This window comes from Schistocerca americana, chromosome X (assembly GCF_021461395.2).
Source record: "Schistocerca americana isolate TAMUIC-IGC-003095 chromosome X, iqSchAmer2.1, whole genome shotgun sequence".
Classification (NCBI taxonomy): Eukaryota; Metazoa; Arthropoda; class Insecta; order Orthoptera; family Acrididae; genus Schistocerca; species Schistocerca americana.
Window position 1 is genome coordinate 763,103,354 of NC_060130.1, and position 26,800 is coordinate 763,130,153.

Consider the following 26,800-nt stretch of genomic DNA (forward strand, 5'->3'; position numbering starts at 1 on the left):
TGGTGAAGAAAATCTTTGCTTATCTCTGTTGTATCTTAATCAGACAGACAGAATTATGTATCTAATATTGCCTTTCAGGTCTCCCATTAATGTTCCTTTTAATGTGTAATTTATTTAGTGACATGGATTTGTGGAACTGTGGCTGAGGTTTTTCAGTGATTGGCTGGAACATTTTATATGATATTTTGATATGCTGTTTATCATACAGGTGTATGCTCCACTGACAGAGATAGGTGACAGATGGTGAACTTGTTCACACAAGTGACTTAATAACCTATTTGTATTCAGAGTTTGTTTGAACAGGAGAATTTATATACTAATTGCTAAAAATGAAACAAGTTGATCAAGAGTGATGCAAACTCTAGGACTTCAAGAATTTAATAGTCGTTCCTTTCTGAAAAAGTGTCAGATGCCAAACGAGAAATATATTTGAGTGCCACATGAAATTCAGGGAAGAAGTTAATGTTAACAGGAGACTGACTTAAAATTTCAGAATACTGATATGAGCTTCACACAGTCAAATAAGAGATGAATGCTGAAAAAATCACAGGGTACATGTACAAATGAAATGATAGGAGAAAGAGAGAAATGGGAACAGTGGGGAGGTAAGATAAAGAGCAAAAGTTAAGAGTGTTCTATGTAAAAGGTTGAATCTTGCAGCACTGTTGGAAAAACTGTGCAGCTTTGGCATAGAAAAGGCAAAATCTGATAGAATGTTTCAAGTTCCTGCTAAACTATTTTTTATCAACAGTAGTCAATTCTGTAGTTGTGATAAGATATCAGCTACAAGAGCACCTTCTGGACAGATGCATTTTTCTTAAAACATGTTTGTGTGGACACAGTACAGAAAGTAGTCATGAGAATTTCCTCTCAGGCAGTAGATAATGATGGTTGAGTCTAGGTATGATTAAAAATGTTGTCAATATGATTATTCTGGCGACAGAGTTCCTCAAAATTTATGATATCTGTGATAAACATCAATTGGGCTTCCAAAGACACTCAGAAACTGAATTGAACAAAGTGACTGAAAACGTTAGACATGCTATGGACAGATGTGAACTGACAAATTAACACTGCTTGAGCACATTAATGTTTTTAATACATTTAATTTCAGTTTATTACTTATTAAAATGAAACAACTGAAGTGCAGTGCTGCTACCTCAAAAACACATGTCAGTGAATCATCTGCTGGTCGGAGAAATCGTCGTGGAAAAATGTGTTCTCTGGAGTCCCCCAGGGTTTTGTCCTTGGTCATTCTCATATCTCACTGAAAGTTGATCAGTGAACATTTTCTTGAAACTGCCATTCCAATACCTCTCAATTGTATCCAGTTAGCATTTCGGAAAGCAATAAAAGGCCTTGGCTTAACCTTGGATGAGCACCTAAATTAGGAAGATTGAACAGGTGCAGCTTATAGGAAATCTCTCTCCAGCCTGTATGCATTCCAAACATTTAGATTAATATTTCCACATCAAACCAAACAAAAATTAGTCCAGTCTTTAATACTGCCAAATCTTTACTTCTGTGCTGTAGCTCGAGATGGCACGAATAGTGTGAACTCCAGATGACTTAAACTATCAGTGAGCACTTGCATATGATATGTGTGCAACATTTGGTTGTTTAATCGTATTAGTTCTTCCTATCTCAGTTAGGTTGGATGCAACCAGACACACATGATTTTCACAAACTCTGGTCGCTCCATCGGTTTCTTAGTCACTGGTGTCCTCACATATCTCTCCTCACATATTAGATACATATCACCATTCCACAACAACAATACCAAATCAGATACATCCAACATCTTGACTGTACCTGTGCACACCATTAGATCTTTCTCCATATTTTTGTTTTTTTCCTTTTCAGCCACACGCTTGTGAAAAAATTATCCTGCAGCTTTTGTCTTATCCAAAACTACTCTTCATTCAAGATATTAAAGTTTTAACTTTTTTCGTATGTGTATCTTCCCTCTCTTTGCTGTTCTCATCCCTTTCTATTTTCTTCTTTCCATCTTATCTGCTAATCTTACCCTATCATTTCTCAGTCTTCCTCTGACCAGTCAATGTTTTCTCCACTGTAATGAGCTATTGTAGCTTGATTGTGCCTACTGTTTATATCAAGATGGCCACGAGTGTAGAAGTTTGTAACTCTAATATGAGAAAAAGTTACAGTTATGTGCTAGAAAAGGAAGTTTGCGAGAATTGTAATGTCGAAATAACAAATTTAAGAGAATGAGTTTCAGGTCTACAATTCTTAGAAAATCGGGAACTACGGTCGAAGAACAAATCAAGTCAAGTGGCACCTGGCGAAAGGTACAAATCGTCCAAGTGGAAAGAAGTGAGACACAAAGGTAGGACTTTAGCTGGAAAAATAACAACAAACTTTGCAACAGCAGTTACATTTACAGATAAAAACAAATACGGTGTTCTGCAGTCCAGTGACGGTGTTAAAGATAGTGTAAATGATCCAGACCTTTCAAATGACAATGCGCTGAAAACGAATATCACTCTGAGAAAAATGATGATAAACGGGGAACATTAGGTAAAAAGAACAGTGTGCTTTTTCTAACAGACAGCCATGGCAGGAATATATTTAGTATGTTTCGAGAAGTAAATCGGGACATAGCAGTGAGCAGTGTTGTCAAACCTGGAGCAGGAACTAAGCACGTTTTAGACACTTGCATTCAAACAAAATCCATGCAAGAAAATGACTTTGTCATATGCATAACGGGATCAAATGATGATGCAAAAAATGAAGCAGATGTTTGCATAAAAGTGCTTCAGAACTTTCTAGAAAAAAATAAATCAAGGAATACAGTTGTTGCTACAGTGCTTCATAGGCATGATCTAATCTATAGTTTGTGCGTTAATAAAGAAATTCGAAGAACAAATGTTAAAATGAAGAAACTGTTCTCTGAATACGCAAATTTGTGCTGTGGTCGATATAAGTAAACTGCAGCGTAACCTTCACACCAGACATGGGCACCACCTAAACTATGAAGGGAAAAAGTTTGTGTGCGAATGTGTCAACAAAATAATTAAAGAAAGACTCACACGGAAAAAAACAATCTACAAATGTAGTCGTTTGAATAATACCTGGAATGTTCATCATTTTTTAGTATAAAAGTCAGTGAATCGGTGGGTAATAAACCTCCTGTACTTGAACTAGGTGCTAAAAGCAGCATTCGAATGAGAGAGTGTTCACAGACGATAAACATAAATCTGTTACTTTGATGCAAACGAACATTCGCTGCATTAGGAACAAATTATTACAATTAGAACATTTTTGCAGTATTGAAAACATTGTTTGTATTTTAGAACATTGGCTGACAGAAGATCAAGTACAATATTTTGTTCCTCAAGGGTATGCTGTTGGAGACATTATGTGTAGAAGTGAAAGAAAGAATGGAGGTGTTCTAATATTTGTTATAGATACTATAATGTTTACCAAAATAGGTGTTAGCTCTTACTGTGCAGAACTAGATGGAGAATTTAGATGTATAAGACTAAACGCAGAGAATACTATAATTGTTAGCTTATATAGATCACCTGGTGGAGATGTAAATACATTTTTCGAAAGATTTGAGCTGCTTATGAGGAAAATACTAAAATCTAAAATGAAACTAATTATCTGTGGCGATTTCAACATTGAAATGGCCAACAGTGATGAACATTTTTTTAATATCTTAAGATCACTAAATTTACAATGTACAAATTACACACCAACACGGGAGGATAATGCGTGCTTCGATAATATTATAGTAAATTTTTCTGGAGATACGTATGACGTCAGACTTGCCAGTGGAGCCCTAGCTGATTGTGAATCGTTGATTTTAACATTCTGCTGTGATCAGTTGCCTAAATCAGACATATCAGTCAGAATCAAGTCTAATGCCACATGGATAAGAGGACAGAAAGATGAATATATTAATTTATTTATTGACAGATTATCTGATGTTAACTGGGTCTTTGTATACAACACACAACTGGAGAAGGGTGCTGGTGAAATGGTGTTTAACAACTTCCTGAAAATACTCAGAGATTTGTGGTACTCCTGCTCACCATTAATCAAAAGTAGCCCTAAGCATAAACAGAAAAATGAACAGCTAAAATGGCGTACAGATGAGCTAGCTCTCACTAGCGAGGAGATGCTCAGACTGTACAGAATATATAAAAATTCTTGTAAAAAAGGACCTTAGCTAGATAATACTTCTTATAGAGCTTATCTGAAATGTAAAAAAATCTACAAAGACAAACTGTCCTTGGCCAAAAAAGAGGCATGTGAACATTACATTGAAAGTGCTCCCAACAAATGTAAAGCAGCATGGGACATCATCAACCAAAATAATTCACAAACCCATACACAAGATGCAATGCTGGTCCCAGAAGAAGTAAATAACTACTTCCTAACCTCAGTGAGTGAGCTGAAAAACAAAATCAAGCAAAATGGCACTTTTGCACTAGATCATCTTGGTGCTGTGCCCCATAGCAGATATACTTTCCACTGGAATGTTGTCACCCCAGAGGATATAGTAAAACCTGTGGCAACGTTCACCAACTCCCAAAATATGGACTGTTATTGGTTCTCTAAGTATGTAATGAAAAAAATAATACACTTTATCTGTCAACCTCTTTCTTTAATTTTTAATATGTGTTTAGAATCTGGAGTTTTCCCAGATGCACACAAAACTGCTAAAGTGATACCAGTCTTTAAAAAGAGAGATAAGCATCTGCCCCAAAACTATCGACCAGTTTCTATTGTTCCAATTTTCTCTAAAGTTTTTGAATATCTAATGTACAGTCAACTAAATAACTATTTTGAAAAGCATGATCTCCTCTCCAACAGACAGTTTGCATATCATCATGGTAAAAATACCACCACTGCTGTCACTGAAGTTGTTAACCAGATGTTAACTGCATTCGAAAACAAGGATCTAGGATCAGTTGTGCTTTGTGATCTTAGCAAAACCTTCGACTGCATACCATTTAACACCCTACTTGCAAAACTGGAATTTTATGGCATACACAAACCATCTTTAGATGTAATCGAATCATACTTAAGTAATAGGAGACAGTTTGTATCAATTAAAAATAGATGCTCCTCGCTGAAGGAAGTTCAGACTGGAGTGCCTCAGGGCGTGGTCCTTTTCTGTTCATTATTGCAATTAATGACTTACCTTACCATCTAGGAGCAAATTCAATTGTGTGTTATGCAGATGACACAACACTGCTCAATACACACCATGACACAACACAACTGCGTCAGGCAACACAGGAAAAACTAGAACTAGTAATGAATTGGTTTTCTTCTAATGAACTCCTATGTAATCCTGATAAAACACAAGAACTAATTCTGGGTTTAACTACAGCTGTTGAAAGCAAATCAGTAAAATTGTTAGGATTCCACATTGATTCAGAATTAAACCGGGAGGAACATATTAGCCATATCTGCAAGAGAATAGCAAGAGTGTGTTATCTCATCTGGAGACTGACAGATGTAGTCACTGATGAGTATCTAAAGGTGGTATATTTTGGCCTGTTTCAATCACACATTTCCTACAGCATATTGTTATGGGGACATTCTTGCTTTCTCAGTGAAATTCTGAAAATTCAAAAAAAAGTAATCAGAATAATGAGCAAAGTTAAGCCCAAGGAACACTGCCGCACCCTCTTTATCAAGCACATGATATTAACTGTTGTGAATCTATACATCTACACAGCACTGCTTTATGTCAAAAGCAACTTAAATGAGTTTGAGACCAGAGAGAACATACATCCCCACAACACCAGAGGCAAACTGGACTTCGACATACCAAGACACAGACTCACAAAGACTGCAAACTCACACAAAATAATGAGTTTAAAACTTCCAGCATCTGCTCGGTCACTGACCAGTAATATTTTCAAATGTAAGATTTATGACTGGTTACTCAAACACTCATTTTATAAGATAACAGAATATTTTGAAATAATCATTGAAATTAGTATATAAGAATATTCCTAAAAGAAGTTGAATCAAATTGTAAAAACTTTACTGTAAAGTTATTGTTAATTGTATATTTAATGTTCAGACCTATTCCGCTGTAAGTGGTCAATGGTAAATAAACTGAATACTGAATACATCTGTACTGTTGTCATACTTTTCTGTTAGATCTGACTACCCACATTTGACAAGAACGTAATGAGAATATTATTTAATGTTAATAAGACCGACAATTCTTAAATTCATTGTTTTCATTACTATAAATATTTCCATTATTATTATTATTATTATGTATTGCTCATGTACTATACAAATCATATTGTTTACTCATTGAAGAAGTGTGGTTGGATGTAGGAGGAGCTGGATGGCCCTAATCTTTATATTGCAATGAAAAGTCATCAAGGTTTTAACAGAAAAAGTGATCACCAGCAATTTACACCAGCGATACCAAGTATTACATTATAGGACGTGTTGTTTCACATAACTGTGTGGATCTTTGTCGTTGTTTCAGAAAATGCTGTTTCACTTATTATTTTTAGTGCTTTTGAATGATGGCAGGGACAGAAACTTAAGACTTCAGAATCCAAGTGGTGTGTTGTGTGTGTGTGTGTGTGTGTGTGTGTGTGTGTGTGTGTGTGTCCGTGTCCGTGTTCGTGTCCGTATTTCATCTTTCTTAGCCCCCACCCCATCTAGGTTTGGTTACATGTTCTGTCATTCTGTAACTGAACGTATTAGAGTTTATCTTCTTTTCTCAGGCGGATCAGCTATGGAAACCTAACTCATGTGAACATAAGTGTGGAAATTCAGGACAACAAACCTGTGCTGTATGTAGCACTTGATCGAAGTGATAAATATTATTATGGATGTGATGCCGGTTGCCTGGACCCTCCAGTTTTGCTAAGGTACGGTATGAAACTTTTTTTTCTAATTATAAAATTTCATTCCAGAGATTTTAATTATATTTAGTTCTGATGTACTATAGCTTATGCATTACAACAAAAATTTGGTATTAAAACTAAGAATATGTTGTTGCAGACAATGTTAATGTTAGGTAGCGATCACTTGTCAAACTGTGCATTTCTGGACACTACAGTTGCCGTATGCACTATCTCAACATGAAAGAAGCAAGATTGCTATGATTGTTAGGGAACCATGTATAATGATGTGTAGTGCATAACATGTTTTCCCCCTTAATTGTGTACTGTGGCCAGTTTCATCATCATCAGGGTAACTCAATAGCAGTGGGTAGATAGTACAGTACAGTACAGACCTTTTCATGGACTATGTTAGAAACACGGTGTACAATGTCTGACACAAATGAAAATCCTACAAATTTGGTAAGTCAGTTGTGTGCACCAAGTAGTAACCATTTGAATCCACACACCAGTGCATTCATTCCTTCCATTAGTCAAAACCTTTCAGCCTATTGTTTTCTGTGAGGCTGCATTGGTACGCCACCACATTTAGCATCCTATGGAGTGCAGGGGCATTAAATTAAAAGATTTTGATGAAACTTGTGGGGCAGCGTAATAACACAGTTTGATGTCAAGAAAGCAATCACCATAGCAAGTTCTGTAGTAAAGCAAGCAGCCTTATTCCTGGATAGTCTAACAAATTTGTTATGATATCTTCTCTGTGTACAGGATCCTGCACAGATAATGACATTTTATTTACACAATTTTCCTCATTTCAATTTCCTTAACATAATTCTAGAATCCTGGAGGAATGCATGTGCAGAAGGGTACTGTGAGGTGCAATGTATGCTGTTTATGGACATAGAAAGTCTTGTAACTTCCACTGCAGTCCTTTCGAGATATTATCCCCTTAATTAGAAAGTTAATATTTTGTGTGACTTGGAAAGTTACCCACCAGCCACCTGTTCTATGGGCAAATCAGCTGTTCAGAGGACGAGATGAAAAGTTCTCAGTATGAGAGTGAAAGTTTGGTGTGTGTGTGTGTGTGTGTGTGTGTGTGTGTGTGTGTGTTTTTGAAAGAAGTAGCAAAAGCTAGGGTTGCTAATCGTTCTATCTCAAGTGCTCAACACATTCACATCTGTTATTTTTCTGAGACATTCTTTACGTGATCTGGGAAATGTCAACATATAAACATTTGCATATGATTTACTTGCTTCCTTTTACACACCATGGTGAATCACCCAGAATTTTTATATTCCAGCATCCAGTATTGGGAAAGGGCACAGGTCATCCCCGTTTTCAAGAAGGGACGTCGAACAGATGTGCAGAACTATAGACCTATATCTCTAACGTCGATCAGTTGTAGAATTTTGGAACATGTATTGTGTTCGAGTATAATGACTTTTCTGGAGACTAGAAATCTACTCTGTAGGAATCAGCATGGGTTTCGAAAAAGACGGTCATGTGAAACCCAGCTCGCGCTATTTGTCCACGAGACTCAGAGGGCCTTATACATGGGTTCACAGGTAGATGCCGTGTTTCTTGACTTCCGCAAGCCGTTCGATACAGTCCCCCACAGTTGTTTAATGAACAAAGTAAGAGCATATGGACTATCAGACCAATTGTGTGATTGGATTGAGGAGTTCCTAGATAACAGGACGCAGCATGTCATTCTCGATGGAGAGAAGTCTTCCGAAGTAAGAGTGATTTCAGGTGTGCCGCAGGGGAGTGTCATAGGACCATTGCTATTCACAATATACATAAATGACCTGGTGGATGACATCGGAAGTTCACTGAGGCTTTTTGCAGATGATGCTGTGGTGTATCGAGAGGTTGTAACAGTGGAAAATTGTACTGAAATGCAGGAGGATCTGCAGCGAATTGACGCATGGTGCAGGGAATGGCAATTGAATCTCAATGTAGACCAGTGTAATGTGCTACGAATACACAGAAAGATAGATCCTTTATCATTTAGCTACAAAATAGCAGGTCAGCAACTGGAAGCAGTTAATACCATAAATTATCTGGGAGTACGCATTAGGAGTGATTTAAAATGGAATGATCATATAATGTTGATCGTCGGTAAAGCAGATGCCAGACTGAGATTCATTGGAAGAATCCTAAGGAAATGCAATCCGAAAACAAAGGAAGTAGGTTACAGTATGCTTGTTCACCCGCTGCTTGAATACTGCTCAGCAGTGTGGGATCCGTACCAGATAGTGTTGATAGAAGATATAGAGAAGATCCAACGGAGAGCAGCGCGCTTCGTTACAGGATCATTTAGTAATCGCGAAAGCGTTACGGAGATGATAGATAAACTCCAGTGGAAGACTCTACAGGAGAGACGCTCAGTAGCTCGGTACGGGCTTTTGTCAAAGTTTCGAGAACATACCTTCACCGAGGAGTCAAGCAGTAAATTGCTCCCTCGTACGTATATCTCGCGAAGAGACCACGAGGATAAAATCAGAGAGATTAGAGCCCACACAGAGGCATACCGACAGTCCTTCTTTCCACGAACAATACGAGACTGGAATAGAAGGGAGAACCGATAGAGGTACTCAAGGTACCCTCCGCCACACACCGTCAGGTGGCTTGCGGAGTGTGGATGTAGATGTAGATGTAGATGTAGATGTAGATATTCAGTTGGATTTCTTTTTGCTATTTACCAAAACTAAGTCTCTTACTTCCAAACTGACGAGCTTGACCTCATCGTGTCTCCTTTTTCTCCCACAGACTTTCCTTTTCAACCTTTCCTTAACTAATCCTTTCCTTTGCAAGGCCAGTCCACAATCACTGAAAATTGTACCTCCTCCGTAAAAGTACTCAATTTTTCATTTAACGTAAATTAACATGGGAAAAAATCCTGTGAATTTCTTCCATTCCATCGTCGCAGTTGATATGCCAGCCAGTGTAAGATTTGACATAAAAATAGTCTTTGTTGTGGAGATTTTTATTTTTAGATTTCAATAAATTTGAAAATAAAAACCTTTGCAATCAAAACTATGCTTTTGTCACAAATCCTGTGACTTCATGACACAAGCTATAAATAATTTTCTCAGGGACAGGAGTATAAATAGCCCAAGATGAATGCTGCTTGGAACTATGTGTGTTAAGTAAAAAGTTTAATTCCTTCATTGTTTCTTCAGTCTTGTTACATTACAGAAAATACTTTGAAATCTATAAACATATGATATCTCTTTGCAAGCACTTCTGAAATACCATAGAAGCAAATTGTACCCCCTTACAGGACAACAACATCATTGTACCAGCTAGTGTTTGAATGTACCTGCTGGCGTTCATTTAGCCGATACTAGTGGAAAAATGAAGCTTCAAATTCCTTAACTGATTGACAGACCTTGGCTGCTACTGCTTCAGCATTCAACTGTCTCTTGATAAATAATATCTTATTCTTTTCATTCCAGTAAGTGGGTAAAACATCTCTAAAATCTTTCAAAAATCTACAGGATGAATTGATCCCCCTGGGGTTAAACTTGCAAAGTAATTTTCACTTAACTAGAACATTTTTCACAGCCACACGCTTACTAGTAAATGACCCAGACTCGAATACACTGACAGGCTGATCTGTATTTCAGTTAATATCATTCAGCTCTTACTTGGCTTCTAGACTTGAATACTCTTCCATACATTGCATCTGCACATGCACCTGAATTAACCAGTTTTCTTAGAGATGAATTTATTTCTGTACGCTGCACCTCTATCTGTCTGTGCCTTCTACTACAAATATTGCCAACCTTTTTCATGTGTTCATCACAATGAATTTCCGCCCACTTGAATCCCATCACTACAGTCTTTTTATAGTTTCCTATATTCTGGTCTATCTTACAACTCCAAAATTTAACAGTTTTATTAAGTTTGTCTGTCATTGATAAACATTTGATCTGAGTCTTGCTTAGTGCTAGAAACCTTGTGGTTTAAATCTTACTTAATGCTAGAAAACTTTTGGTTGAGTCTTGTTTAAAGCTAGCAAAAATTGAGTTCACACTTGAAAATTCTGGTTTGAGTCCTGCTTAATGCTAACTAACATTTGGTTTGTAGCTTGCAAGACAGACTGTAAACCTGTGTCCTCATTGTACTTACTCATGTTGCCTCCACTTCTTGCTCCTATATCTATCACTGTCTCTGCTTCTATTTTTCAAGTTCCAGCTTAGCACTAATCTCTGATGCAGAGCCTAACTTACTCCCCTTCAAAATTATCAACTGCTATATCCTGGGAATATTCAGTAGTGTTTGGTATTTTCACCTACATCGATGCTCTGCAAATCACATTTAAGTGCCTGGCAGAGGATTCATCGAACCACCTTCACAGTTCTCTATTATTCCAATCTCGTATAGCATGCGGAAAGAACAAACACCTGTATTTTCTGTATGGGCTCTGATTTCCTAATTTTATCATAGTGATAGTTCCTCCCTATGTAGGTAGGTGTCAACAAAATATTTTCGCATTCAGAGGAGAAAGTTGGTGATCGGAATTTTGTGAGAAGATTCCATCGCAATGAAAAACGCTTTTCTTTCAATGATTTTCAGCCCAAATTCTGTATCATTTCAGTGACACTCTCTCCCATATTTCGCGATAATACAAAATGTGCTGCCCTTCTTGGAACTTTTTCGATGTACTCTGTCAGTCCTATCTGCGAAAGGTCCCACACTGTGCTGCAGTATTCTAAAAGAGGATGGACAGGTGTAGTGTAGGCAGTCTCTGTAATAGATCTGTTACATTTTCTAAGTGTCCTGCCAATAAAACAATTAAAGTTTGCAAACATTTTCACTTCTTAACTCTACAGGCCCCATCATTCACATGCAACAGAAATAGGTGTGAAGGTATAGAAAAAGTTTTTATTGTTTTACCTTATTCCTTATTTCAAAGCCCACTGTAACTTATTCCTTTTCCAATTCAGAATCTTTTGTTGTTCTTTTTTATATTTCATGCTGAGTGTTGTCAAATTACGTAGGGCTACAATTCTGTATACTCTGATCAGAGCATTGTCCATTTGTTGCTTTGGTGCTAGTCTCAAAAAATGACACTGAGCTTCCCTGAAACTTCCACACACAAGCACATGAATATTGTATGCAATAAATAGTCCACATCTCTTAAATTTCCTTAATTAAAGGTTTATGTTTCCTTCGTTGTTTCCTTACTTTTATGTCGTGTGCACCAAACTTTTGCCATTATTTATGTTGGCGTAACAACTTCCCTTTGCCACATGTACACTAAAAAATGGAAACATTACAGAATTCTTACCAACAATGTCTGCAAAACAATGTAACAAGCACAGAGTTTACTATGTACAACAAGTCACAGGTGTTACTTCACAAAGTGTAAAACCTAACATTTATATCAGATAGGTGACTCTGTCAGTGCCAATCCCAAGTCCTGTGCCTCACGTAGCAAATGGTGAGGAAGGAGCAGGGTGTCCATCTGTCTCCAAATGGTTGAACCTTGTAAGGGCCCATTGACAGGGTAGCAGGTGAAGACAGCCAACATTTTTGAAAGCAGAAAGGAATGCAAAAGTCTCAATGGTGGAAAAAGTGGAAGAACTGTCATATTACTGCAGCATCCGATGTGCTCCAGAGTGTCACTGAGTGGCACATTCGTAAATAACAAAACAACATCAAAGCTGACCAGGATGTCGTTTGGTGCAAGTTTCAGTTTCTTCAGCTTTAATGAAATTTCATTGAGAAGCTGGATGCAGGACGAATATGTGAGCCGCAACACCTCAAATGAGAAATTCAACACCTGGAAACTGTCCTGAGGAGCAGTGGGTACTTCACAAATTATATCAGAAGTGTAACAGAGCCAAACACTCGGCGAAGTAAGGAACCAGAATAAGAAATGTCGGGTACAGCCTTTCTGCCATACATTCCCAGAGAGATGGACAGAATCGGCCGTATATTGTGCAAACATGGCGTAAAGACGATTTTCAAACCGACAAGGAAGATCAAAGAGTGTCTTAGATCGGTGAAGGAGAAAAGAGACCCACTTGCAATGTCGGGAATATACCGCATACCATGCACATGCGGAAAAGTTTATGTCGGAATGACTGGACGATCCATTAACACCAGGATCAAAGAGCATAAGCAACATTGCAGGTTTGGGCAGGTGGTGAAATCGGCCGTGGCAGAGCACGCACTGAATGAGACCGACCACGTAATAAAATTCGCCGACACAGAAGTTCTGGCTGTAGAGAACCACTATCACACGTGCTTGTTCAGAGAAGCTGTAGAAATACAAAAACACGTGAACAGTTTGAACAAGAAAGAGGAAAGCCTTAAGGTAAACGGATCCTGGCTTCCCGTACTGCAGCGAACGACCGTCGCAGGTAGGAAGAGGAGAACCACACGGGAAATGACCGCGGAGAAGCCCTCAGACGTTGGTGCACCAGGTACATATAGTCTGCGCCCGCGAGCTTGGCTCCAGTTCACCACCGGCAATGGAGGGTGAAGCTTCGACAATGCTAGCCACTCGTGCTGGAGAAACGTCAGAAAAATCATTAGATGAATGTTGGCCGAAGAACACGAGACAGAAGCCAATAGGCAGTTTGTCAACCAAAAGATAGTAAGGTACAAGAAAATTTCAGGAAGTTATTTAAGCATGAAATCCCAGGAACTGAATGTGGAAGTGTGGAAAAGGAATAGGGTAAGGTCAAAGAGGCATTTGTAAACTCTGCAGGGAACACCTGGGGCAAAATGTCTGAAAGAGAAAAGGATAAGAAGACACCAAGGTGGAATGAGCAGGTGAAGAAAGTGAAATAAAGCATACATGGCATAAATGGAACAGAGCTAAAAAGGAAGAAAATAGAAGGGAATACAAGGAAAGTAAAAAGAGGTTTATAGAAAGTGGTAGTGGAAGGAAAGAGGAAAAGCCGTGAGGAATTCACATGTTACTTGGAAAAGCACACATTAGTTGGAAAAGGATGTTATTGCAGGTAAAAGAATGCTGTATGGAATTACAAGGAGTATGAGAAAGGAAAGTACTTACACAAAGCTGGTGAAAGGTGGAACTATATCTCCGTATTGATATATATCTAGGTAATTGGACTATGCACGGCTCTGTTTAAAAAGGAAGGCTTCATAAAGTCATAGGATCTAGCCGTATACATCTGCTTTTGTATCCTGCAGCTAAACTTGGTGCAAATAATAACATCTACCTGAGATCCTGCAGTCAAATAGTGTATGTGTTGGCTAGAATTATGAATTAATAAAATAATCACAAATATTTAGTCAAAGATGAATGAATAATTAATAGAAGGGTTTTATTCTAATGTCTGAAATTGATGTAGACAACACCAGAGAATTAGGATGAAACATTTTTACTCAAGTGAGTAATCTCCAATTAATGGAAAGTGCTCATACAATTACCATTTATACAACAACCAGAAATATGAAATTGCATAAATGTGTTACAAGAATGGTAGCAGAATTCCCAAGCTAAATAGTCATCCAAGACGTGTGAGAAAAGAAGTACATTTTGTGATCACAATAAACAAAATATTCACCAGTCCAAAATAATTCAGCATCCAGCTTGATGATATACACATCAACACTTCAAAGATAAAAAGTATGAACTCATGCTTTGTCAAGTTTTAATTCTAAGCAGAGAAAATTAAAGTTCTGAGCTAGAGCCCAATCAGACTTCACAAAAGTAATTTCCTTTGAAAGTTAAGGTATTTTAGTGGCCATTCACTGCCCAGAATCTATCACTTACACTGCCTAATATCACACATTACGTCATGTAATGGCCTCCAGCCAGATCTTGACATAAAGGTGTTCTGAATCACTCCCTTGAGTGCACTGCTCAAAAAGTGCCTGTCTTCACTTAACTCTAGTAGTTTTTCTGCCACTACCTAATTTTCATTGTCTGATGGCCATCCCCATCAAAAGTACATCATTCTTGTGTTCTGCAGACTTGATTTGACTCAGCTTAACCACAATAGCTAATGGAATAATGATATAAACATTCGGTCTCACCGAGGCCATTTACAGTAACTAAAGTACATAAATATGCTATCATTCTTGCACATGTGTGATTATGTTCAATGGCAATAAAATGTTTGGCTCCAGGATCTACTAGGCTACAGTGGTTGCATAGATTGCTAACATGTATAGAGTCAGAAGTGTGTACCTGAAGAACAGAAAGGAGTTGCCTCTATCTCTGTTCTTAATGGTTGATGTGTATTTGTAGGCTGTGATTTTAATTTTAGTATTGTTAACAATGATACCTTTAGTTCAAGAAGAGATACGGAAAAATATATCATAACTACAGAGGGATCACACTTGTATCACGAGTAGAAAAAATACTGTAGAGGATACTGGAAAGAATACTGGGGAAAAAGTGGAAGGTCAGTTAGAAGAGTAGCAGGATGGCTTTTGGCATGGTAGATCAATAGTGAACCCAATCTTTAGTACGAGAGCGTTGATGGAAAGGCATTGCGAGTAGGGGAAAAATCTGGTGATGGCATTTCTTGACGTAGTGAAGTCTTACTATAGTACAAGAGCTATAGGAAACTGTGGGGAAAAGGTAGTTGGAAAACAAACAGTTGAAATCATTCAAGCTATGTGTGACAAAAGCTTTAGCTGTTTCCAGACTCAAGATGGAATAACTGAATGGATTAGAAATGTTATGGGGTTGAGACAAGAAAGTGTGGTGTCACCATTATTATTTATAATGATGATGGATGAAATTGTGAAAAAGACAAAAGAAGCTCATAGAGGAAGGACTTACTGTCATTTGCTGGTGATATTGTGGCATGGGGAACCAACGGTAAGGAGGTACCAGAACAAATAGACATTTTAAATGAAAAAAATCAAGATATATGGAATGAAATGCAGTGTGGAGAAAAAAAAGTCTACAGTACTAACGAGATGAGACAGAGAAGGCAAGGGGGAAATTAATATTAAAGGACAGCATATTGAAATTGTGGATTACTTTAAATATCCAGGAAGTGCAATAATGGAAAATGCAAGAATGGGGGCAGAAGTTAGCAAAAGGGTACAACAGAGCATTGCATTTTACCTGTGTGTGTGTGTGTGTGTGTGTGTGTGTGTGTGTGTGTGTGTGTGGCTTAGTCTGGGGAAAGGAGGCACCAGTGAAGTGTAAGTAAATACTGTACAAGACGTACTTAACACCCATACTGACTCTCGCATCAGAGACCTGGTCAGTGACAAGAAGAGAGGAGAGTAGAAAACAGACCAATTGAATGAAATTTCTAAGAAGTGTGTTAGGGAAAATGAGGAGAGAGGGCGTGAGAAATTAAGATGTCAGGAACAAAACTGGAGTAGAACAGTTGAATGAGAGAATCGAGGAGAATAGGTTAAAATGGTTTGGACATATAAAGAGAATGGTAGACAGAAGAATACCAGAACAAATGATGGAGGACAAGTGTGCAGGCAAGAGGGAGACAGAGAAAAATGGATTGACTCAGTACAGATGAATCTGAGAAGTAGTAGTCTGGATTGGAACGAAACAATTGCAGAAGAAGAATGGTGGAAAGACAGAGGAAAGTAGAGAAGTACCACAAATGTTCCAGCCCGACCCAGAGTGGAATAAAGATTAGATTAGATTAGATTTACTTTCATTCCAATTGATCCATAGTGAGGAGGTCCTCCAGGATGTAGAACATGTCAAAAAAACAATAGTACATGACAAATATTTACAACTGAAACAAATAAGCTAATGTACCTTCCACGGGTCCCAAGTGGAATGATCGTCTTTTTTTTTTTAACACTATATCAAAGGATCATTTTACAAACACTCATTTACTAAGATCACATCAATGCACTGAATTTAAAAAAAAGTTTTTTTTTTAATTTATGAGGTAATAAACATATAATAGAACTACTACAATACTTATTTACCATTAACACATTACTGCACTGAAATGGTGCAGATGTTAGATTGTACTTATAGATACACACACACACACACACACACACACACACACACACACACACACACACACACAAAATGTTGGTTCTACTGAGTAATTCATCAATGGAGTAGAAGGAGTTGGCCACCAATAAATCCTTTAGTCTTCTCTTAAAATGAATTTCGATGGTTGTTAAGCTTTTTATGGTTGCTGACAAGTTATTGAAAATGTGTGTTCTTGAATGATGCACACCTTTTTGTGCAAGAGTAAGTGACTTTAAATTCTTGTGAAGATTATTCTTATTTCTAGCAATGATTCCATGAATTGAGCTGTTGGTTTGAAAAAGTGATATATTTTTAATGACGAATTTCATTAATGGAGCAGTAGTTAGTATCCCTAGTTCCCTAAACAGGCTTCTGCAGGATGTTATTGAGTTCACACCACATATAACTCTTATTGCACGTTTTTGTGCCCGGAAAACTTTACCTTGGCGTGATAAATTACCCCAAGAAATAATCTCATATGACATTATGGAATGAAAGTAAGCATAGTATGCCAGCTTTTTCATTTTTATATCCCCTATGTCTGACACAATTCGCATTGCAAATAGAGATTTGTTAAGACGCTTGAGCATTTCTGTGATGTGCTCCTCCCAGTTGAATTTATTATCAAGCTGTAATCCCAAGAATTTAACACTGTCCACTCCTTCTATCTGCTTGTTCTCATATGTTAGGCATATGGTTGTGGGACACCCCTTACAAGTTCTGAACTGCATTTAGTGTGTTTTTTCAAAGTTTAGTGACAAAGAATTGGCTAGAAACCAGTGATTAATGTCCACAGATATTTTAGTAGCTGATCTTTTTAAGACTACACTTGATTTGCTATTTATTGCAATGTTTGAATGTTTGTATCATCGGAAAACAAAACAAACTTAGCATCTGGTAATGTTATTGATGAAAGGTCATTGATATACGCAAGAAAAATAAGGGCCCTAAGATGGAACCTTGAGGGACCCCACATGTAATTAGTTCCCAGTTGGATGATGCCTGATAGCTTAATACACTCCTGGAAATTGAAATAAGAACACCGTGAATTCATTGTCCCAGGAAGGGGAAACTTTATTGACACATTCCTGGGTTCAGATACATCACATGATCACACTGACAGAACCACAGGCACATAGACACAGGCAACAGAGCATGCACAATGTCGGCACTAGTACAGTGTATATCCACCTTTCGCAGCAATGCAGGCTGCTATTCTCCCATGGAGACGATCGTAGAGATGCTGGATGTAGTCCTGTGGAACGGCTTGCCGTGCCATTTCCACCTGGCGCCTCAGTTGGACCAGCGTACGTGCTGGACGTGCAGACCGCGTGAGACGACGCTTCATCCAGTCCCAAACATGCTCAATGGGGGACAGATCCGGAGATCTTGCTGGCCAGGGTAGTTCACTTACACCTTCTAGAGCACGTTGGGTGGCACGGGATACATGCGGACGTGCATTGTCCTGTTGGAACAGCAAGTTCCCTTGCCGGTCTAGGAATGGTAGAACGATGGGTTCGATGACGGTTTGGATGCACCGTGCACTATTCAGTGTCCCCTCGACGATCACCAGTGGTGTACGGCCAGTGTAGGAGATCGCTCCCCACACCATGATGCCGGGTGTTGGCCCTGTGTGCCTCGGTCGTATGCAGTCCTGATTGTGGCGCTCACCTGCACGGCGCCAAACACGCATACGACCATCATTGGCACCAAGGCAGAAGCGACTCTCATCGCTGAAGACGACACGTCTCCATTCGTCCCTCCATTCACGCCTGTCGCGACACCACTGGAGGCGGGCTGCACGATGTTGGGGCGTGAGCGGAAGACAGCCTAACGGTGTGCGGGACCGTAGCCCAGCTTCATGGAGAAGGTTGCGAATGGTCCTCGCCGATACCCCAGGAGCAACAGTGTCCCTAATTTGCTGGGAAGTGGCGGTGCGGTCCCCTACGGCACTGCGTAGGATCCTACGGTCTTGGCGTGCATCCGTGCGTCGCTGCGGTCCGGTCCCAGGTTGACGGGCACGTGCACCTTCCGCCGAACACTGGCGACAACATCGATGTACTGTGGAGACCTCACGCCCCACGTGTTGAGCCATTCGGCGGTACGTCCACCCGGCCTCCCGCATGCCCACTATACGCCCTCGCTCAAAGTCCGTCAACTGCACATACAGTTCACGTCCACGCTGTCGCGGCATGCTACCAGTGTTAAAGACTGCGATGGAGCTCCGTATGCCACGGCAAACTGGCTGACACTGACGGCGGCGGTGCACAAATGCTGCGCAACTAGCGCCATTCAACGGCCAACACCACGGTTCCTGGTGTGTCCGCTGTGCCGTGCGTGTGATCGTTGCTTGTACAGCCCTCTCGCAGTGTCCGGAGCAAGTATGGTGGGTCTGACACACCGGTGTCAATGTGTTCTTTTTTCCATTTCCAGGAGTGTACATGTCTCTTTCCTAGTAACACCCTTTGTTTCCTGCCAGAGATATAAGATTTTAACCATGTTGCAGCATTTCCTGTTGCACCATTATATTCTAATTTACTTAATAGGATATTGTGATTTACACAGTCATATGCCTTTGACAGATCACAAAATATACCAGTTGCCTGCATTTTTTTGTCTAATGATTTAAGTACATTTTCACTGTAAGTGTAGATAGCCTTCTCAGTATCAGAACCCTTTAAAAATCCCAACTCAACTTTGACAGTATGTTAGTTGTGATAAGATGGTCATAAAGCCCATTGTACATTACCTTTTCCAAAATTTTGAGAATCCAGGCAAAAGTGAAATTGGACGGAAATTAGATGTTATTTCTTTATCTCCCTTCTTAAACAGTGGCTTAACGTCAGCATATTTCAACCATTCAGGAAATATTCCACTGATAAATGACTGGTTGCACAGATAGCTTAATATGTTACTTAATTCAGAATCACATTCTTTAATTAACTTTGTTGATATTTCATCATACCCACTAGATGTTTTTGATTTGAAAGATTTTATGATGGACATTACTTCTGCTGGGGTAATGAGGGTCAAATTCATTTTATGGAAGGTACTTGAAATGTCTGATCTTAGGTATTCCATAGCAGCATCTATAGAACCTGACAGATCCATCTTTTCAGTGACAGTTATAAAATGTTGTTAAAAAGTTCTGCAACACTATACACATCTGTCACCAATGTATCATTTACTCTTAATGCTATTTGTCCCTCTTCATATCTGGTTCTACCAGTCTCCTCCTACACACTATCCCATATTGTCTTTATTTTGTTATCTGATACAACTATCTTTTCCATGTAATATATTTGCTTTGATGTCCATATTACAATCATTAATATCTTGCAGCATTTCTTGTAATGTGCTGTAGCATCAACCTCAGAACTGTTCCGGATTGACAGATACAGTTTTCTTTTTGTTTTACAAGATGCCCCTATTCCTTGAGTAATCCATGGCTTCTTTGTAGACTTTGTACTAAGCTTGGTTAGTTTTGGGGGAAAACAGTGCTCAAATAAGGTAAGCACTTTATTAGCAAAAGTGTTATATATTTTATTCATGCCATGAGCACTGTAAACATCACTCCAGTGAATGTCTCGGGGAGTGTTCTAAAATAATAAATTTTTGGCTTATTGATTACCCTCTTGAGCTCTGATTTTAACAGATTTTTTATCCTGTTCAGTATTAACGTCTGCGAAATCGACATGTGACCTGGGAGAAGAGTGCAACAACTTGGCAAACTTTTCAAAAATATTGCAAAGCTAGCGTCTACAGAACAGGACATGAAACACAAACGAAATTACAAAGGTGTTTATATATATGTTGGAACAAACTCGCGTAAAAGCAACAGCGAAGATGAATTAGTGAATGAAACAAGAAACATGATTCGTGCAGCAACAAGTGTTTATGAAGGATCCAGGCTCATACTTAGTGGAATCGTAAAAAGGAGGTCAGTGAGTGACAAATACATATCCAAAATAAACAGTGCCATCAAACAAGAGCATGATTGTCTTGGTGCTATCTTCATAGACCCAAACAAATTCCTGCATGGAAATTGTCTGGGAAAGGATGCACACATTTAAATAGATTAGGTTCGGTAACACTCAGCAGAATGTATGCAGAAGTTTGTAAAATCATTAGAAACAAAGGTAACTAACATTGTATAGTGCGGGTGAAAAATCAGGAAATCTGATATCCACAAAAAACTGTGATAACAAAAAAGAATATAGGACAAAAACAAACATAAAATCAGGATATTCAGTTATAAAAATAATGCACCAGAATATACAATTCTTAAAAAATAAGGTAACTCAATTAGAAATAATGCTAAATGAAGAAACTCCTGACATTCTAGCTCTGACAGAACATGGTCTAAATGAACATGAAATTCTAAATTTTACTGTTGCAAATTACAATGTAACAGGTAGTTCATGCAGGAGGTATAGTAAGGGAGTTGGAGCTGCTATACTAACCCATAACAATGGAAGTGCAAATCATATAAACAGCCTTGACTTATGTAAAAAATTTAACATTGAAAGTGTAGTCGAAATAACAGGCCAAAAAATAGTTCTAGGTAGTTCCTCACTGTACATTTTAACATCTACAGACCGCCAAATGGGTGCATGGAAACGTTCTTTGAAAACATAGGAGAGCTCTTACATGTCATCCTAAGCTAGAACTGTGCACTTGTACTACTAGGTGACTAAACATAAACACGTTGCAAGACATAAATGACTGTAGGGAGCTCCTAAACACAATGAAAACATATGGCTTGTACAATGCAATAGCTACTCTAACACGTATAACTGCAAACTCCTGTACTCAAGTAGATCACATCTTCACATATTTAAGGGACGTTCAGTACAAAAGTGAGGTTATAGAAACAGCCTTGTCAGACCATGATACTATAAAAAATATGTCCGAATAATATCACCACAAATGAAAAGACACAAAAAACATGGGAAAAAAGAAGCTTAAATGAACAAAACTTAACAGCCCTTAGGATAAAACTTGAAAAAGAAGGATGGGAAATACTGGAAAAAGACTCTCCATCAGTGGATTGTAAAGTGACTCATTTTATTGACACACTTTCCTCTCACCTCAATATTACATGCCCAGTAATAAAAACTAATGCCAAAACCACAAATAAAAACAAAAAATGGATAACAAAAAGCATTTTGGTCTCTAGGAACAAGATAAAAATGAAGCACAGAATATATAAAACTAGCATTGATGAAAACTTTAAAGAGTACTACAGAAAATATAAAAGAATGTATGCTGAAGTACTGCAAGCAGCCAAACGACTAGAAGCAAAAAAGTACATAAGTAGTGCTGCTAATAGAAGCAAGGCTTGCTGGTCTATTATAAATACAAATTGCAAACCTTCCAATTCACAGGAACACAGCAAAATACAGTTCATGATCAGCAAAAAAAACTATAGCTGAACAGAATAAAATCATAAAGCTCTTCAATGACTATTTTGCCACAGTAGGCCAAAAATTAAAACAAAAAAACAAATAATAAAAAAACACAATAACACCTGGAAACATTTATTAATGCCCAGGGAAAAACAATGGCAATTTTCCCAGTGATAGAAGAAGAAACATTAAAGATAATAAAAAACCTAAATCAAACAAAGTCATGTGGAATTGATGGAATATCAAGTATAGAAATTAAACACTGTATACAGGAACTTAAGAAACCTCTTACACAACTAATCTATTTATCATTCCTGGAAGGAACTTTTCCAAAGTGCTTAAAGACAGCACTGATAAAACCAGTACATAAAAAGGGGAATGAATACAATCCAGAAAATTATAGGCCTACAGCTCTTTTACCAATCATATCAAAAATATTTGAACGAGCTTATCCACAGAGACTCTTTGCTTTTCTGATAAAATATGAAATAATCAACAAGAATCAGTTTGGCTTCCAGAAAGATAAATGCAACATAGGTGCAGTAATAGATCTCATTGAAAATGTCATAACAAACTTGGACTCTAAAAATAAATGTGTAGGAGTATTTATGGATCTAACAAAGGCATTCAACTGTGTAGACCACAAAACTTGAGTAGAAATATTAGGAGTATATGGCATAAGAGGAAATGCAGGAGACTGTATTCTCTCATACCTGACAAACAGGAGGGAATATACTGAAATCTAAAGCATGGATTTTACACTTCTCTGTGCCACAAGGCTCCATTCTTAGCCCAATACTTTTCATTCCGTACACAAATCACAATATGATTAGGTATGGTAGTTTAGTTACCTATGCAGATGACAGAGCTCTACTGTTCATGGATAAAGACACACAAAAGCTAGAAATAAAAACCAATATAGTAGTAAATAATGCCACCCAAAGATTTACTGAATTAAACCTGCACAACAATATTACTAAAACACTTTGTGTAAACTTCAGACTTCAAAACTCTCACAGTGAAGATATCAATGTATATATAGATGAGTACATAGCAGAGAACACCAAATATCTCAAAATACTAACATTACACAGAATATACCAATACGAACTGCTCTGTTGGACAAAATTCAAATATTCTCCTGATACTAGAGATAACAACACACAACACAACCATGACACAAGAAAATGGAACCTCTTTCATGAGCCTACACACAACACCACAAAATACAAAAAAAGCCATCATATGCTAGACCAAAAGCCCTTGAAAAACTCCCTTCATTCTTGAGAGATGTTGTTGTAGTTGTTGTGGTCTTCAGTCCTGAGGCTGGTTTGATGCAGCTCTCCATGCTACTCTATTCTGTGCAAGCTTCTTCATATCCCAGTACCTACTGCAACCTACATCCTTCTGAATCTGCTTAGTGTATTCATCTCTTGGTCTCCCTCTACGAATTTTACCCTCCACGCTGCCCTCCAATACTAAATTGGTGATCCCTTGATGCCTCAGAATATGTCCTACCAACCGATCCCTTCTACTGGTCAAGTTGTGCCACAAACTTCTCTTCTCCCCAAAACTATTCAATACTTCCTCATTAGTTATGTGATATACCCATCTAATCTTCAGCATTCTTCTGTAGCACCACATTTCGAAAGCTTCTATTCTCTTCTTGTCCAAACTATTTATCGTCCATGTTTCACTTCCATATATGGCTACACTCCATACAAATACTTTCACAAATGACTTCCCAACACTTAAATCTATACTTGATGTTAACAAATTTCTCTTCTTCAGAAACGCTTTCCTTGCCATTGCCAGTCTACATTTTATATCCTCTCTACTTCGACCAGCATCAGTTATTTTGCTCCCCAAATAGCAAAACTCCTTTACTGCTTTAAGTGTCTCATTTCCTAATCTAATTCCCTCAGCATCACGCGACTTAATTCGACTACATTCCATTATCCTCGTTTTGCTTTTGTTGATGTTCATCTTATATCCTCCTTTCAAGACACTGTCCATTCCATTCAACTGCTCTTCCAACTCCTTTGCTGTCTCTGACAGAATTACAATGTCATCGGCGAACCTCGAAGTTTTTATTTCTTCTCCCTGGATTTTAATACCTACTCCGAATTTTTCTTTTGTTTCCTTTACTGCTTGCTCAATATACAGATTGAATACAGAGGCTTCAACCCTGTCTTACTCCCTTCCCAACCACTGCTTCCCTTTCATGTCCCTCGACTCTTATAACTGCCAACTGTTTTCTGTACAAATTGTAAATAGCCTTTCGCTCCCTGTATTTTACCCCTGCCACCTTTAGAATTTGAAAGAGAGTATTCCAGTCAACATTGTCAAAAGCTTTCTCTAAGTCCACAAATGCTAGAAACGTAGGTTTGCCTTTCCTTAATCTTTCTTCTAAGATAAGTCGTAATGTCAGTATTGCCTCACGTGTTCCAGTGTTTCTACGGAATCCAAACTGATCTTCCCCGAGGTCGGCTTCTACTAGTTTTTCCATTCATCTGTAAAGAATTCGTGTTAGTATTTTGCAGCTGTGGCTTATTAAACTGATTGTTCGGTAATTTTCACATCTGTCAACACCTGCTTTCTTTGGGATTGGAATTATTATATTCTTCTTGAAGTCTGAGGGTATTTCGCCTGTCTCATACATCTTGCTCACCAGATGGTAAAGTTTTGACAGGACTGGCTCTCCCAAGGCCGTCAGTAGTTCCAATGGAATGTTGTCTACTCCCGGGGCCTTGTTCCGACTCAGGTCTTTCAGTGCTCTGTCAAACTCTTCACGCAGTATGATATCTCCCATTTCATCTTCATCTACATCCTCTTCCATTTCTATAACATTGCCCTCAAGTACATCCCCCTTGTATAGACCCTCTATATACTCCTTCCACCTTTCTGATTTCCCTTCTTTGGTTAGAACTGGGTTTTCATCTGAGCTCTTGATATTCATACAAGTGGTTCTCTTTTCTCCAAAGGTCTCTTTAATTTTCCTGTAGGCAGTATCTATCTTACCCCTAGTGAGATAAGCCTCTACATCCTTACATTTGTCCTCTATCGATGCCTGCTTAGCCACTTTGCACTTCCTGTCGATCTCATTTTTGAGACGTTTGTATTCCTTTTTGCCTGCTTCATTTACTGCATTTTTATATTTTCTCCTTTCGTCAATTAAATTCAATATTTCTTCTGTCACCCAAGGATTTCTACTAGCCTTCGTCTTCTTACCTACTTGATCCTCAGCTGCCTTCACTACTTCATCCCTCAAAGCTACCCACTTTTCTTCTTCTGTATTTCTTTCCCCCATTCTTGTCAGTTGTTCCCTTATGCTCTCCCTGAAACTCTGTACAACCTCTGGTTTAGTCAGTTTATCCAGGTCACATCTCCTTAAATTCCCACCTTTTTGCAGTTTCTTCAGTCTTAATCTACAGTTCATAACCAACAGATTGTGGTCAGAGTCCACATCTGCCCCTGGAAATGTCTTACAATTTAAAACCTGGTTCCTAAATCTCTGTCTTACCATTATATAATCTATCTGAAACCTGTCAGTATCCCAGGCTTCTTCCATGTATACAACCTTCTTTCATGATTCTTAAACCAAGTGTTAGTTATGATTATGTTGTGCTCTGTGCAAAATTCTACCAGGCGGCTTCCTCTTTCATTTCTGTCCCCCAATCCATATTCACCTACTATGTTTCCTTCTCTCCCTTTTCCTACACTCGAATTCCAGTCACCCATGACTATTAAATTTTCGTCTCCCTTCACAATCTGAATAATTTCTTTTATTTCATCATACATTTCTTCAATTTCTTCGTCATCTGCAGAGCTAGTTGGCATATAAACTTGTACTGCTGTAGTAGGAGTGGGCTTCGTATCTATCTTGGCCACAACAATGCGTTCGCTGTGCTGTTTGTAGTAGCTTACCCGCATTCCTATTTTCCTGTTCATTATTAAACCTACTCCTGCATTACCCCTATTTGATTTTGTGTTGATAACCCTGTAGTCACCTGACCAGAAGTCTTGTTCCTCCTGCCACCAAACTTCACTAATTCCCACTATATCTAACTTTAACCTATCCATTTCCCTTTTTAAATTTTCTAACCTACCTGCCCGATTAAGGGATCTGACGTTCCCCGCTCCGATCCGTAGAACGCTAGTTTTCTTTCTCCTGATAACGACATCCTCTTGAGTAGTCCCCGCCCGGAGATCCGAATGGGGGACTATTTTACCTCCGGAATATTTTACCCAAGAGGACGCCATCATCATTTAATCATACAGTAAAGCGGCATGCCCTCAGGAAAAAGTACGGCTGTAGTTTCCCCTTGCTTTCAGCCGTTCACAGTACCAACACAGCAAGGCCGTTTTGGTTATTGTTACAAGGTCAGATCAGTCAATCATCCAGACTTTGGCCACTGCAACTACTGAAAAGGCTGCTGCCTGTCTGGCCTCTCAGCAGATACCCCTCCGTTGTGGTTGTACCTACGGTACGGCTATCTGTATCGCTGAGGCACGCAAGCCTCCCCACCAACGGCACGGTCCATGGTTCATGGGGGGGGGGGAGGTCTTGA

The 26,800-nt window shown here is 38.6% G+C and overlaps 1 protein-coding gene across 1 annotated transcript in view; it reads left to right on the top strand.

Moving 5' to 3' along the window:
- The window catches only part of LOC124555264 (uncharacterized protein KIAA2013 homolog), a 192,677-nt gene that overhangs the window by 154,718 nt on the left and 11,159 nt on the right, over positions 1-26,800 (top strand). Inside the window, exon 10 of the mRNA XM_047129132.1 lies at positions 6,735-6,881. Within this exon, the coding sequence (XP_046985088.1) occupies positions 6,735-6,881 (147 nt within the window). The remainder of the gene's footprint in view (positions 1-6,734; positions 6,882-26,800) is intronic.